The 15,852-nt window shown below is 35.9% G+C and overlaps 1 protein-coding gene across 2 annotated transcripts in view; it reads left to right on the top strand.

Annotated features, from left to right (window-relative positions):
* MERTK (MER proto-oncogene, tyrosine kinase) overlaps positions 1–15,852 on the top strand; it is a 62,718-nt gene that overhangs the window by 23,119 nt on the left and 23,747 nt on the right. For both annotated transcript variants that reach the window (XM_072409456.1, XM_072409455.1), the window contains 2 exons: positions 4,251–4,434; positions 6,467–6,615. In XM_072409456.1, coding sequence (XP_072265557.1) covers positions 4,251–4,434; positions 6,467–6,615 — 333 coding nt within the window. The remainder of the gene's footprint in view (positions 1–4,250; positions 4,435–6,466; positions 6,616–15,852) is intronic.

Below are 15,852 nucleotides of genomic sequence, written 5' to 3'. Positions count from 1 at the left end.
TTGCTTGTGACAATTTGGGAGCACAATTAGAGACCATGTTCATCTTATAACAAGAGGTTCCTGAAAAAGGTATCAGGTACCATGTATCAGGATCCCAGGGTAATATTTCATGAAAGTTGTATAAATAAAAGGGTTTAAGACAATTCAAAATATATTACCATGCAACCATGCATGAGCATCATGGTGGCTCAGAGGTTAGCCATCTGGCCTTTGCAGCACTAGGTCCCAGGTTCAAATCTCAGCCAGGACACTATCTGCATTAATATTATTAATAAACAGGATTTATATAGCGCCAACATATTATGCAACACTGTACATTCAATAGGGGTCGCAAATGACAGACTAATACAGACAGTGATATAGGAGGAAAGGATCCTCCCCTAAAGAGCTTACAATCTAGTAGGTGGGGGAATTTACACACAATAAGAGGGGAGAAATGTAGTGGTGGGAAGTGGTGATGGTTTCAAAAGACAGAAGAAGATGGGTAGGCAAGTTTGAATAAATAGGTTTTGAGTGCACTTTTAAATGAGCAGAAAGTAGGAGCAAGCCGAAAAGGATGGGGAAGACCATTCCAGAGAGTTGGGGCAGCTCTAGAGAAGTCTTGTATCCGTGCGTGTGATGAGGTTGTGAGTGAGGAAGTCATTAGTAGGTCATTGGAAGAGCGGAGAGAGCGGCTGGGGGAGTATTTTTTTACCAGGTCAGAAATGTAAGTGGGACAATAACTGTGGAGGGATTTGAAGGCAAAGCACAGGAGCTTGAATTTGATTCTAAGGTGAAATGGAAGCCAATGAAGAGATCTGCAAAGAGAGGCAGCAGAAGAGGAGCGGAGGGAAGGATGGATGAGTCTGGCTGCAGGATTCATAATAGATTGTAGAAGAGAGAGTCGGGTTAGTGGAATACCAGAGAGGAGGATGTTACAGTAGTCCAGTAATCTGCATGAAGATTGCAGGTTTTCCCCCTATTTGCATGGGTTTCCTCCTGGTATGCCGGTTTCATCCCAAAAACATGCAGTGAGGTTAATAGCTTCCCCCCAAAATTGACCTTAGACTACATTAATGACATATGACGTAGTGACATGACTATGGACTTTGTACAGCGCTGCCTAATATGATGGTGCTATAAAAATACTGTGTATAATAAATGGTAAATCCTACAGGAAATGTTGATGCTAACATTTAATGTAGTTTTATAAAATTAGTTATTTACACAGTAAACAATGACACGCGCATTTATGAGAAATTCAAATGAATCTGCAGAAATGTAAGCCTCTTTCTCCTGTTATTCGAATGCTTTTGAAGATTGTCCCAACAAAGAAGAAAGCCTTGTGTGTCTGGATTCCTTTCCTGCAGGATTATGTTCAGATCTGGTGCCACTTCTCAGACACCACACACACCAGCTCTGCTTAGTCCTCCCTCTGCACAAAGAGCTGTTCTTCTGCACACCATAGGAGAGAAACGATTACAAAATGAGAAAGAATGATTTATTTATTTATTAAACACAAAAAACTTTTTCCTCGAGCCCATCAGATATCATATCAAGGAGAAGCAACCACAAGTAAATATTTATGTAATAAAGTGCCTTTAAGTTCAGAAAAAAAAAAAAAAAACATTTCCACTATGAAATGTTTTAAGGATTGGTTAATATGGATTAAGGATCCATATTTTTCAAATTTACTTTTTGTAAACCCCCCCACTTTAACTCCATAACTCTAACTTAAACTTAAAGTGAAAATTATAAATATATATATATATTTTTTTAATTAAATTTTCTTTACCTTTTTCTCTATGCTCCAGAGATGTGCCTGACCTCCTTCTCCAATGTGTCAGCCTTAATACCTGGAAACTACCAAAGGAAAGCTCAGCAATAGCTATAGAGATTACAATACTACCTTAGCAATAACTAACAAGCCAGCACCATATATTAAAATACTTATTTCTTGTTCTGCTTGATCACTGATTATACCAGCTAATCTTTTTTGGATTGCAAAAATTTTATGCAGATACCAAATAGGGATCTTTATCTTCCTTGAATTATCCTAAGATTCTTTTTTTGGCTCCCACTTTTAGATGATGGCTGGAAAATGTTTTGCTGACTTGGTGGTCTATAGAGAAGTCCATTTCAATCTGATTTTCCAATAGGAACATAAAATGTTTGTAACTGACCATTTCATATACTATATTGCCCTTTACACATATGAAAAACATGTTTACATCATCTTGAGGAAGTTCATCATCTAAAGCCTTTCCTCTAAATAATAGTTTTTAAAACTTTTGCAGCTGCAATCTGATATTGCAACTTCTGTTTGTAAAAGTCAAATAACACCTGTATTATTTTTTCCTAATAAGACCTAATAGTTATGTCTAATGCCCCAATCATACAGTTGATGTATTATGTAGTGCAGGTGTCTTGACTTGTTATTTGTCACAGCTTCCTATTAGTCAGAACTGAACTTGCTAATCTATTATGTATAACGGGAAAGCTGGCTAGTTGATTTAGTGAGGATTAGACTTTAGCAGAAAATATTGTGACTCAGTTTTTGGATCCTTTGGGGTCCCATGTATTATTTTTTTTACATGAGCCAATTTAATATCACAATTGTTCACATTATGTTGTAATATACTACATATCATAATTTAAATTTCACTATACATGTAAGACTTACTGGAGTAGCATTGAACAGTGTTATTATCTTTATGGTAGGTTTTTTTCAGAAAGAGAAAATGAAAGGTTTTCACATAGTTTTCTTCTTTGTTCTAACTTAGTTCAGGAAGTGGGATAAAAGAAGTAGTTTCCTGCATTCACTGCTAGTGACAGGAAAGGGTGTAGTCTGTCCTGTGGAATTTGCTTTTTATAGGGGACTTTCTAGGTCCTGTGACACGTCCATATTGTACATATCATTAATGGTGACAGATGCATAGAAGTTTTATGTTGTTTTCAGACTTAACTGTTAGCAGACAGCCAAGGATCACCTTTTTCTCTAAAGTCCTTAAATAAAAAGGGTCAGATGAGTCGGGGATCGTGAAACCAGACATGAGCTTTCTTTATTAGATATTATTATATTAGTTTTACAATGGGTTGAACCAGGTATGGGACTTATACTGGCTGCCCATATACTGGTTTATTGGTATATAATATATAATATTATGTCATGCACGCTTTGAATTAACTACTAGACATTGGAGTGCTTCTTCCTACTGTACATTAGCATGGCCATGTTGTTCAAGCCGAACTGAACTCAGGCAACTCACCTGTCCGCGTTTCAGCGCCAGTTGCCACCATCTTTCTTTTGTTCCTCCTCTTCTAGATGATCCTTGGCTGTCTTGATTGATCATGCCAGAATGATATAATCATAATGTCAGGTTTTCTGACCTGAAGCTTTTTGTCGGAAACCTGGTGCGATCAGACAGGTAAGTAGCATTATTGCAGAAGGGACATCACCAACAATGACCTGCCTCATTGTACAAACCTAAAATTCCAATTGATTGGTGGTTGTTTGGAAGTGTTTCTGGCCTAATGTCAATGTAACAAAGAATGGTCATTCTCAGTTAACGGTAGATCACTATAATAATTAAATATCAATAGAGAATGACCTACTTTTTAATACGTTTAAGTCAGATTTGATGAAGCTGTCCATAATCAAATCTAATTTCTCTAAATTACCTTTTGCTTGCAAACCCTTTGCTGCTTTGCTCACAATTTTATTTATAAAAAAAAAACTAAAGTACAATTTCAGCTGTATAAAAATCTAAGAACTGCAATGTAATATTTTGCAGCTTAGAGGCGGTGGCTGGATTGGTTTTAAAGCTTTTTTTACCTGGGGATCCTGCCAGTAGCAGACTCTGTTCTAGGAAGACAATGTTTATTTATTGTACTGTAATTATGCAAGAACAGCATTGTCATCCTAAAGCAGGTGTGTTAGGACTACGGAACACTTAGTCCTCCCTTTCATAACATAGAGAGTGACATGACTATGGACTTTGTATAGCGCTGCGTAATATGTTATATAAATATATAAATACTGTGTAATAATGATAATGGAGGAAAGTTGTTTTGTGGTCCTATGATGCAGTTCAGGTGTGAGCTGCACCCTGTACACTGCTTAGCTAGTAAACATAATTGGTGTATTGAAATGTCTGCAATAAATGGTTCCTTGTAACATCCAAGTAGAAATGTAGAAATTTGCCAGCATTCTAGTAATGTTGTATATTTTATTGTATCACCATTTTATATGTGTACCTTTATTGTTACAGGTGACTGAACTCATACAAAGTAATAGTACATCCTCTCGTATGTATAACACTTCTGTACCGCCATACACACACGTGATCAACCCACTAAAGCCATTTACAGAATACAACATTAGTGTTTCCTGTAGGAATGAAGTAGGCTGGTCACTGGAAAGTCCATGGATTGTGGTCAAAACTGCAGAAGGAGGTAAGACTGATGCAAATCACTGTTTAGCTTTACTGGTATACTTATTAACACTTTTAAATATGAATGCAGTTGTATTGTAAGCAATGTAATTTTAAATCCCTACACAGCTCCTTTCCAACCTAACTTTCTGACCTGGTAGAAAAATATTCTCCTATCCGCTCTCTTCGCTTCTCCAATGACCTACTAATGGCTTTCTCACTCATAACCTTATCACATGTACAGCTCCAAGACTTTTCTAGAGCTGCCCTGATGAATGTTCCACATTTTTCCACAGTCTATGCAGCCCAGCATTGTCACTGTTCCAGTATTATAATCAGTACATTTTTAATTGTACTTTTTTGAAAGAATTCCAAGGTAAACTAGAATACCTTGCCATAGTTCCTGTATCACACAGAGAAATAGGAGACGGGTGGTTCAGTAACACAATGGGGAAAGTTTCTCTTAGTATCACAATCAGTAGGGTTCAACTGAAAACCAGAGGGAGAAAAATAAGTATAGACACCAGGGGCTAGAACAAGAAGCCAAAATGACATTAGGCATCTTTAAGGCATAACCTGATTGGAAATAAGAAAGAAAAATCAACTATGGAGTCAAACCGAAACTTTTAAAAGGAAGAACCCCCAACCAAAGAATACATGACAAAAGGCAGAGAGACAGACCTGGTGTCTGGCTACTGGTCCAACAAGTGGTTTTGGAACTCATAATGCTTCCTTAATTGTATGTCAATGCAAATTTAAAGAAAACAAGTTGCAGTACATCTCTGCAATACATGGATATTTCCCTGTGCTATATCTATTTAAATACCCTGCAGGTACAGACAAATACCCGTTAATCTGTCAGAAGTTCACTCCAAGTCTCACTGTTGTGAGCTGATAAACCCATTATTTTTTTTGTCTATGTGCTGTTAGCCCCACATTTTCTTTTGCTAAACTTCTTAACCTTTCCTAATGCCAGATCCCTACAGGACAACGACTAATCATTTTGTAGTTAAAAATTAGAAAGTTGTGATCAACAGATTTTCTTTTGCGCTGATAAACAGATAAAGCAAAACACTTCCAAAGGTATATTAAACAACCCAAAACAAAACAACTGATATTTTTTTTTATTAGTTTACATACACTTGTAGGGGAGATTTTCTCTTTGACATTAGATATGTTACCCATACTAAGATTTAGCCAAGACTTAGTAACAGATAACACATGTTTTATCATTGATAACGCTTAGCAGATCAATATTAAAGAAATACAAAAAGGAAGAAGTTAGTCAGAAACTAGGACAAACTACCACAATTAATAAGAATAACATGAGGGTAATGGACGAAGTATACTTAAGGAAATAGATGTAAGAATAATAAGCTAAGAAAAAAATGGTAACTTTGAAAAACAAGAGAGACAAGAAATGAGGGGCCAAAGAAGAGGTGTGAGGATGTAAAAATAGACTATATACACTATGAAATTATCAGAATGTTATGGAATAGAATGGAAGCATCAGTTAAGCTTGCCAGTAAAGACCCAAATTGCACGCAATGCTCCTAATTCCATACCTTTTTTTCAATACCTGACAGCTTTCTTTGGCTGAAAAGGCAAATTTTGCAAACCCACTGGGCACAGTACTGATCAATCTTACTGAATAAAGCAGCCAAACCCTATGTATGTGCCATTGTGGCTGGTCTATGGGCTGTCTGTTGCCATACAAGAGTAAAGCACATACATAGGCAGAAAACAAATTCCTAATTTAAAAATACAACTAAACATGATAAACAGCAATAGCCTCTGTTTTTTTAAACAAACAATACATTCAGACTGTATTTAAATTTACAGAAACTCCTAAGATAAAGAAGATCTGACTTATGAATTGAAATAGGTTTGGAAACAGGTGGTACTAAAGAATCATATTTTACATGGTCATATTTTACTCTGCCATCATCAATTAACAGTTTTATGATTTATTGTATGCTTTTAGAGGAACAAAAAACAGTTACTGATAACAATAACTGAAAAGGTATGAGATTTATTTTTGTTTTGTTTTTTAGCTCCATCTGTGGCCCCTGAGAACATCTCCATAGTACTAAATGGATCAAATTCTTTAAAAGTCAACTGGAGTCAGCCTCTACTCAGTGCTATGAATGGAGTTCTTCTTGGTTTTTCCATAAAGCACACATGGAAAGTCTATGGAAGTCCAGTAAGTATTAAGATGTTTAAATACTGTATGTTTGTGTTTTGTAATATGTGATAGATTCTTATCGTGCATTCAAATCACAGAACATATGAGGCTTAGCTCACAAAAATGAAACCATTTTCTGAATCATTTAAAATATCCACTGCACAAATATTTCCTAAATGTGAAATTATTATTTCTCTAAAAAAAAGAACATTTAGCTGTTGAAAGCCTTATTTGCTCATGAATATATGATCTTTTCACACCAATCTTTCAGGTAGTGAAATTTTATCACCACCACCACCAACTAGTTTTGCTTCTTTCCATAATACACTTCCTAAAATTCAATATTGAATTCAAGCTAGTGTTCTTTTAGGAGTTGGTAACATAAGGGTTTATGAGCTTATAGATTAAGGGGTATATTATGTATTTGATTGTTTTTTTTTAATTGATGAAAAAAATGGGTAAATGTGCAGGTATTGCAGTTATATGCTGCATTTGTTTTGTTTTTTTATTTCATCTTGATATACACTGAACAATAAACCTGACAGTGTTATATTAGCACTAATAGTGGTAAAACATAACTACATGAAGCACATAAAGGCAACATATATCACATTATGCACCTAAAATTTGAAACTTTAAAAATATGTGCCATGTAAGCCATTCATTGTCCTTAGACATAATTGCTAATAAATGTGATATTGCTGCTTAATTTTTGCAATTCCTTATAATCGTGTTTGTGGTGTCTTATAGAACAAAAGCTCGTAAAACCATTTGTAGGCATGAATCCCATGGTGTACATTGACAACAATAGACATATTGCTATTTCATTTTTATACAAGTTTTGCTGGACAATTAATAAGTGTTAAGAGTCTTTATGGGTTCAACAACTTCAGAAGTGGAATGCCACTTTTCAGCTATAGGTTCTGTGTTAACTTTGTGAACTAGGTGACTCTCTGGTAATGTTGGGCATTCCTCTGTATTCCTTTACTTTTAAAAGTTTTGATCATACATAGAATTACTCATCACTTTCATCTGCTGAACATGTTTATATGGAACATGTATGTCCATTGTCTCTTAGAATAGAGGAACCGTGTTAAGGTTTGTCATCAGTGAAAGAGCTGATGTTTCTGCTAGTGACATAAAAATGTAGCTGATGACTAACCAGCTCATTTTTTTGGTTCCGTCTCAGAAAAGCTTGCTTAGCGTTTTTCTCCCACTAAGCGGCTAAAGGAAAAATGTGGTTAACCACCAGTAATGCAGTCACTTGTTTTCTTCTTGTGCTGAAATGAAATACGTCTTATTGTGTTATGCCTGGCTACTCGTGATCCATAATCCGCTGTCAGAGATATACAGTTCTAGACAATATTCTTGATAAACACATTGTTCATATTCAGACTTTGGTTATATAAAACTTTCATGTTCCTCTTTCAGTACTTGTTTTCTCTGGCACAAAAATACCACCCTTCAATATATGTAACCACCCTGTGGGCTGTATACATGTTCAGAGAAATACATTCTAATACTGTTCTGTTAAGGCAATTCAATAAAATGTATGGAATGGTATTTAAGCCATTTACAGATGCTCCCTCTTTTTTTTGTTGATATTAAACTTAACTTTTTAAAAACATTCTTAAAACAGAAATAATATATTAATAGATTAAAAATAGAATACTTTGGTGCAACGACTTTATAATAGTATGTAATGAAATGCAAGCACAAGTGGGAACTTGGTAAAATAATGGGCAACACTGTACATTGAATAGGCTAGATTGAATGAATACAATTTTGGACCATTTATAATGGTATGGGCTGCATATTTTAGTAAGACAGGTGATACACTAATGACACTAATATGTTACATTACAAATATTGTGGATTTTGGTCTGGGCACATTGGGTCTTAAAGCTGAAATGTATCCTTTCTTTAGATAATGCACTTAGGTAGAGTCCCCTCTCCTGTACTGAAATTGGTTTTTCTGACTTTCTTCAAAGTGCAAAATTTTTACAGTCTGCATTAGAAGTGTGCGCAAGAAGTTAGATAGCACCCTTCTCATTTCCTAGCTAAAGAACATTTAGCATCATTTAGTCCTTTCCTCGCCACCCAAAATGCCCCTCAACCACCCCTTTCATCCAATAAATTTTATGTCTATAAATCACAGAGGCTCAGCATCACTGGTTGGTGGCAAGGTAAGTTGACCACACTGTTGATAATTGTTTTACAATTGCTTAGTGTTGTCAGTCTTCAACAGGAAGCAATGTTTGTGTTCGGCTGCCAGTCAGTCAGTGGTACTTTTTATACTTTTGGGGCTGTATTATGCAAATCTCCTAATTAGACCTGCTCTCGGTATACAGTGGATCATGTATGATTTAAGATATCTTGGTAAGATTGGCACTATGATCATGTAACATTGTAGACTTTGGTTTTGCTTGCGTACTTTGTTGGCATGCCATGAATTTTAGAGCAACTGATTCCACAACTCAAATGATTTATGTGTGTGTTATGTATTACATAATTATAATCATAATCATGTAAGGTAAAAATTCTGTTTGTTTTTTTTTTACCTGCAACACCCTTTTTTTTAAAAAAAAGCACCTCCCTTAATTCTCATTTACCTAGGTGATAGAGAATGAATGGGAGCAGAAAGCCTCCTGGGATACCTACATCGCGCATCCCGGGAGGCTCTTGGGTACTCTTTCTGCGCATGCCCGAGCATCTCGAGCCCTTTCGTCAAAAGGGAAAAAATTTGCTGATCTCACACATGCACAGTGAGATCGGCAAGGTTTTCCCCCATCTACATCACTCAATCTCGTGCCTGGGTCAGGTGATGTAGGAACAAGAGAGCCCAGAGCGCTGGCCCATAGACGGATGCCGGGACAATGCGGGACCTAATTGAAGAGACCTCTGGACCGATCGACAGCCCTGTGGGATTGAAGGTAAGTGTATTTTTTTTTGTTTTGGGGGACTTTTGAGTTTAGTTCCTCTTTAATTAAAAGTTAGTAGTTATCTTTATCGGATGCATACAATGGTCATGAGAGTTGCCCATTTCCATATCATCTAACTGGAAAGAATCAGGCAGGGAGAAGCTGGCATTTCTTAACGTGTATTCAGAAAATGTCAGCATCAGCACTCAATTCGATGATATCTGGATTTAACAATTACACACTGATCTCAGCCAATCAACTCGATACATGATCATTGCTAGCTCATTTTAACCAAACCTTCTTGTTACATTATAATATGAAAAAAAACTTGCAATTGTTAGTATGAGAATATATTTGTATATAATATTAGTTGCTTTCTTTCTCATGACCCATCAGGGCATAACAGCTATAACATTCTTCTTATCAGGTCACCCCCACCCCAACCTAGTGTGGGAAGGAGGACACAAGATGTTCACAAGGGCACAGATTAGAAAGTTTACACAAATCCACCTGTACATCCACATTACAATTATTCAGTATTCCATGTTTTTGTATTTGACTTGCTAAAAAGATTAATTCTTAGGTGGCTCTCCAGAGGAATAATCAGAATTCCTCACCATTCCTGCTACACCACTCCAAACCAAAGCAGCTTTATTCATCCAGGAGCATTTGTGACAACTTACCTATGACCTCCTTGAAATGTTATGTTCCCTAATGGGACCTAATCACTTGTCTTTCATCCTTTTTTTTCATTTGCAAACTATTATTTTTTTCAATTCACCATAAAATCAAGATGAACAAAGGTAGACCTCTACCCCTCAGTCTAGTCTGTGTTACAGCCAAAGTTCTTTCAATAGATATTAAGTGAAATGAGAGTAGACATGAAGCAACGGGAAGTGTTTTTATTAGGTTTTCTAGGTGAATATAGAGGAGAAAAAAATCTTGGAAAGTAAAAAATAATGCAGCCACCACATCTAGCATGATATACCATTATTGTGAGGCCAGGTTTAGAAATGCGGTGAAAACAAGCAATCCTATGTGCCCAAACTGCAGTACTGATTCTTAAATAACCAGAATTTTCAGATTTGTCAGCAGGTGACAGTGAGTGGTACTGAACTACTCACTGCTGCCCCTATTCATTCTCTATTGGGCTGTTGTGGGTGCACTCTACATGTAGCAGTGGTTTAAAGGTGTGAGGAAGCTGTAACCACACCAGCTTTAAGGTTTAGATACACTTGCAGTAACCCACTTATTCCAAAACACTAGAGGCTATAAATCTATCTTGTATTATCTCTTTATTACAACTACATTCTGACTTTTCCTCTCTGATTACTCACAATAGCTACTGTTACTTCCCTTGTTTCTTGTGTTTCTTGGCAAACTCAAGTTTTACATTGACGCTAGCCTTTATCTTGCTTCTAATCACATGGCACCATATTCCCATAGTTACCTCTTTACAAGAAATGGCCTACTGGTTTCCAACATGATCAGCAAAAATAAGGGAGAAGTATACAAAGCTTTATGATGATTGTTGCGCTGTAGAGCAATATGGGAAATTCTGCTTTTCAAAGAAGGATTTATGTTTCTGGAAGAAGAGGAGAACTGAAAATATCATACCAGCTATTTTATCAAAAAATTCTACATTCCTTTAGAACCTAAATAATTGCTTTTCCTGTGTCTTTACAAAATACACTTTGAAGTGTGTGTGATTGTTTTTGCAATGATGTGATTTGTTTTGCAAGCATTGTTTTTAGAACAGCTGATTAGATAGCTAGAAATCCTCCTTAGTCGTTGGAGGGCACATTGAGATTGGTGGCATTGTCAGGGTCTGGCAACAACCCCTTATCGCCTACGCTTCCTCCCCCTTATTAACAAGAACATTCTGCTCATTCTAATGCCTGGGGGTGGTGACATCATATGTGTACATCCATTTGCCATCTTAGGTCTTTGGGAAACTTATGGTTTGTGGTCTAATGATGAATGATCATGATTGGCTCAGGTGAAAATCGAGCGTGTGTACAAATGTTTTTTATTTATTAAGCTGGAATCTGTTTTCAAAACTAAATCCTGTTATTTTTGTCATTTTAATTTTGCAAGTGTGGCAACTGTTATGCAGTAAAAGAGAACACTAATCAATGTTTTCAAGGACAGAAAGAGTCACATAAAAGTTACATTATGCAGAATTAAAATGCCTTGATTGAGTTTCAACCTCGAAAAATAGATAATAAGCAAGCATCATTGGTTTACTCTGCATTTATTTATTATAGATATTACACTTTTTACATGCAGTAAGTAAATCCAAAAGGAAAGCTTTATCCTTTATCCTTTATCCCCTATTTAATGTACAGCGCTGCGTAATATGTTGGCGCTATATAAATCCTGTTTATTAATAATAATAATAATAATAATAATAATAATCCTAGATTCAAAAATTTGAAGTTTTCAGCAACATTGTTTTTCTGTCTTGCAAGGACCTTAAAATGTTTTTCTTATCATCAGGAAGTTTTACAATTACTCATATGATGGCTCTCAGATAGGAAAACAGACAAAGAAAATCATAGCTGGAAGGAACATCAAAGCACCAAAGCAACTACTCACTTTTTAAAAAGTGTCTGAACTTTAGTTGTATGCTTCTTCCCAACTTGGGTATTTTTTAGCCTTTTAGCTAATATAAGAAGAGTGTGTATGTATTATTTTGGGTGTAATTAGTTTTGGCTAATATTTGTATCAAGTTGATCGGGGGCCCTGGCTTTATTAGTTGTTTGAGACATTATGCACTGATATAAATCCCCATGGTATCTGGAAGCTTAGCAATATGGCAAGAAATGCATCAGAATAGATCAACATTCAGCGTTCATTCAGTGCATCTCTAAAAGGAATTTACTCTAATCACCATTATTTTCATAGGCATTCGATTATTTTATATTTAGTAGTGAATATTGATTTATGCAGTATTACCCTCCAGGAATGTTTACCAGGGTATGGACATCGGATGTCAATATGTATACAGAATCTATGAAGGTTTATAAATAGCCAAATAGCCCACTATGCTATTTTATAATGTAGTAAACACATTTTTACACAAATATTTCAAGTCTGATAACATTTTTTGAATAAAACAAAATATACTGAATGGACTGCTCAGGCACCTTGATTTTTTCAGCATACCAGGAAGCCGTGATTCAAATCCAGTACAGATTTCTATCATTGATAGTATTTTTTTCAGATGCATACATTTAAATATTTTAATGGAGAAGTAAATCAGAATGGTAAAGCAGTGTGATCATGTGTAAATGTGTATATTCTGCGATGGCTGAAAACACCATATCTCCAGCTATGGCAAAATACATGAGCCATGATTTATTAAAGCTCTCCAGGCTGGAGAGGATACATTTTTATCAGTGAAGCTGGGTGATTCAGGAAACCTGGAATGGCTTTCTTAAAAGTAAAATGTTATTTGTTAGCAAATGTTTTCAATCCTGGACAAGATCCATTCCAGGTTTGCTGGATCACCCAGCCTCACTGATGAAAGTGTATTCTCTCCAGCCTTGGAGAGCTTTAATAAATCAGGCCTATAGTATAGAGAATATCCGGGTCACGTGCCGTGTGCCTGATATGGTTTGCCAGCCAGCATTGTTTTTGCTCAGTGGCCTTCTATCTGAAATGTCAGCAGTGTTCTGTTTAATCCTGTGTTCCCACTCAGTCTGGTGACATTGCTTTATAACAAAGTAAGATTTTACTTCCCGCAAGCACACAGAGGTCATCAAAATCATCTACCAGTCTATTTTTGAGCAAAGCTGAAAAAGAAAATATAGATAAGACAATAAACATCAAATAATTATTTTCTACTGGAAAGGTGCAGACTTAAAATCATATCAGTTCTGCCCACTTTCTGATCTGTGAAGGTAATAGGAAACTGGATGACCTAGAATGTTCATATTAAGAAAAATATATCTTTTCACTTTTCCATCTGCACCTTACAAATGCAATTTAAATGTTCTATGATATTGGGTGGCAGTTGTCCTTGGGAAAGTATTATGGTTTTGTATCAGTTTTATTTAACATTTAATACATAGCATACCACTGACACAAAGGACCTGATTTATTAAAGCTCTCCAAGACTGGAGAGGATTTACTTGCATCAGTGAAGCTGGCTGATCCAGCAAACATGAAATGGATTTCTTATTTCTTGTTAGCATATGTTTTCAATTCTGGACCAGATTTCATTCCAGGTTTGCTGGATCACCCAGCTTCACTGATGAAAGTGTATCTTCACCTGCCTTGGGGAGCTTTAAAAAATCCGGCCCAATGTGACACATTAACATTATATAAACTAAGCAGAGTAAATAGAGGGGCAAGTTATTACTTTGATTTATCCGTGTCTATAATCTGATAAGAACAAAGGACAGCACCAATCTTTTTAATGGATATCAGAGGGGGAGGATAAGCGAATGGCACCTGTTGTGTTCTCCTCCATAGAAGTACACAGTGGTCATTCCTGATCGTTTTTTTATCAATCCATTGTGGTGGATTGATGGATGATGTTGGGGTACCTCTGTACACATGATAGATTTTTTCCTGACACCAGCACAATCATTCATCTCAAACAAGAATCATCTGATGTTTGTAAATAGCTTATATGAAAGGCTTTAAAAAGAAAAAAATAAGCAATAAAGATTAGCTCAGTAAACACACAAAAAGAGTCCAGACTTCAACCTGATTATAGTTAAAAATAAATATTTATAAGCAATAGATTAACAATACCTATATTGCAATGTTTACTTTTTTTTAGTTGGGAACATAAGTAAATATTATATAAATTTATTAGCATACATTCCGTTCAAGGAGATATCGTGTCCTGAATAAATGCATTTTATTGTTTGCAATATACAGGCCGGAGAACTAGTAATCTTCCACTCATCCTGGACAAACTGCAAACTCTGGGTAGGGCATTCTGGAACAAAACAGAACATTTTCAAGATAAAGACAAAGTCTAGTTCATGTGACACAATAAAGCCACATTCTATTTCCTGAGAACAAATGAGCCAGCATACATGTACTATCCATTATCAGGCAGATGACAGACCCAGGATATGGGAAGGCATCTAATTTATAACAGAATGTAACATACACATATTTAAAATCCACAATTATTCTGCTCTACCTATACTTTTTATGATGACTAGGGATGGATTTTTATCATTAAAGCCTGCAGGCAGAACCTTTGGTGCCCAATGTACCAATAGGATAGGATATAACAATAGGATCATTCTCTGGTGTTAGTGGTCCTATCCTGAGTTAGAATAAAGGCTTGTTTTTTTAAAGCTCTCCAAGGCTGGAGCAGATAGACACTCACCAGTCAATCTGGGTTATCCAGCAAACCTGGAATGGGTTTCCTAAAGTCATTTGCTATTTGTTAGCATATGTTTTCAATCCTGCGCCAAATCTTTTTCAGGTTTGATGGATCACCCAGCTTGACTATTGAAAGTGTGTCTTCGCCAGCCTTGGAGTGCTTTATTAAATCAGGCCTATTGTGACTGTTTGTGGCTTATATGTTATGACAATTCTTCTTATCGTAGAAAAAAGTTAGGTTGAAATAATAGTGGAAAAAGTCACCCCCTTTGCTGTCCAAAGACATAAGCCTACTGTGCCTAATAAAAAATCGATCCTGATGACCATCATGTTGATTATGGAAAATCTCTGTAACTTCTACAAACTAATAATGCCAGCAAGAAGTGTTTCAGATGGAGTTGCAGTTTCAATTGACATCACAATAAAAGTTGATATTGCAGTTTAAAATTTAGGGGAATATCTTTTGCAACATAAATACGGTTGGAACAATGACTGCACATTCTAGAAAATGAAAATGATGTGTTGGAATTTAGGAAAAAAAGGAACTATGAACATCTGATCTCATTTATTTCTACAAACCAGAAATGAAATTGGGTGACAGGCAACAGGAATTGCAAGTTTGCAGAGTTTGACCCACTAAAACTTGACACCATTATAGACAATGCATGTTTTGACAAATCTTCTGCATGTTGTATTGCATTGCTTTATATTGCATTTATAAGGGCCCCATTCAACTGACTGCAGAGGGTTTTACCCCAGAAATGCATACCTTTTTATAGATTGATGCACATTATGTTTAGAGTGACTTGCAAAATAAAATGCAGCTGTGTGCTAACATAATGCAGCATACAGGACTTTTCTACATGGCAACACATCATTGGCATATTGATACATAAATACATTTATTTTTCTGTTCCTAACTCAAAAAAATGTTACTGATGTTTTTCATTTGTCACAGTTAGAATATGATAGGCGAATAGGT

Source organism: Pyxicephalus adspersus, chromosome 4 (genome assembly GCF_032062135.1).
Source record: "Pyxicephalus adspersus chromosome 4, UCB_Pads_2.0, whole genome shotgun sequence".
NCBI classification, from domain to species: Eukaryota; Metazoa; Chordata; class Amphibia; order Anura; family Pyxicephalidae; genus Pyxicephalus; species Pyxicephalus adspersus.
Note: the sequence above shows the minus strand (reverse complement) of the source record. Positions and strands in the feature narration are given on the sequence as shown.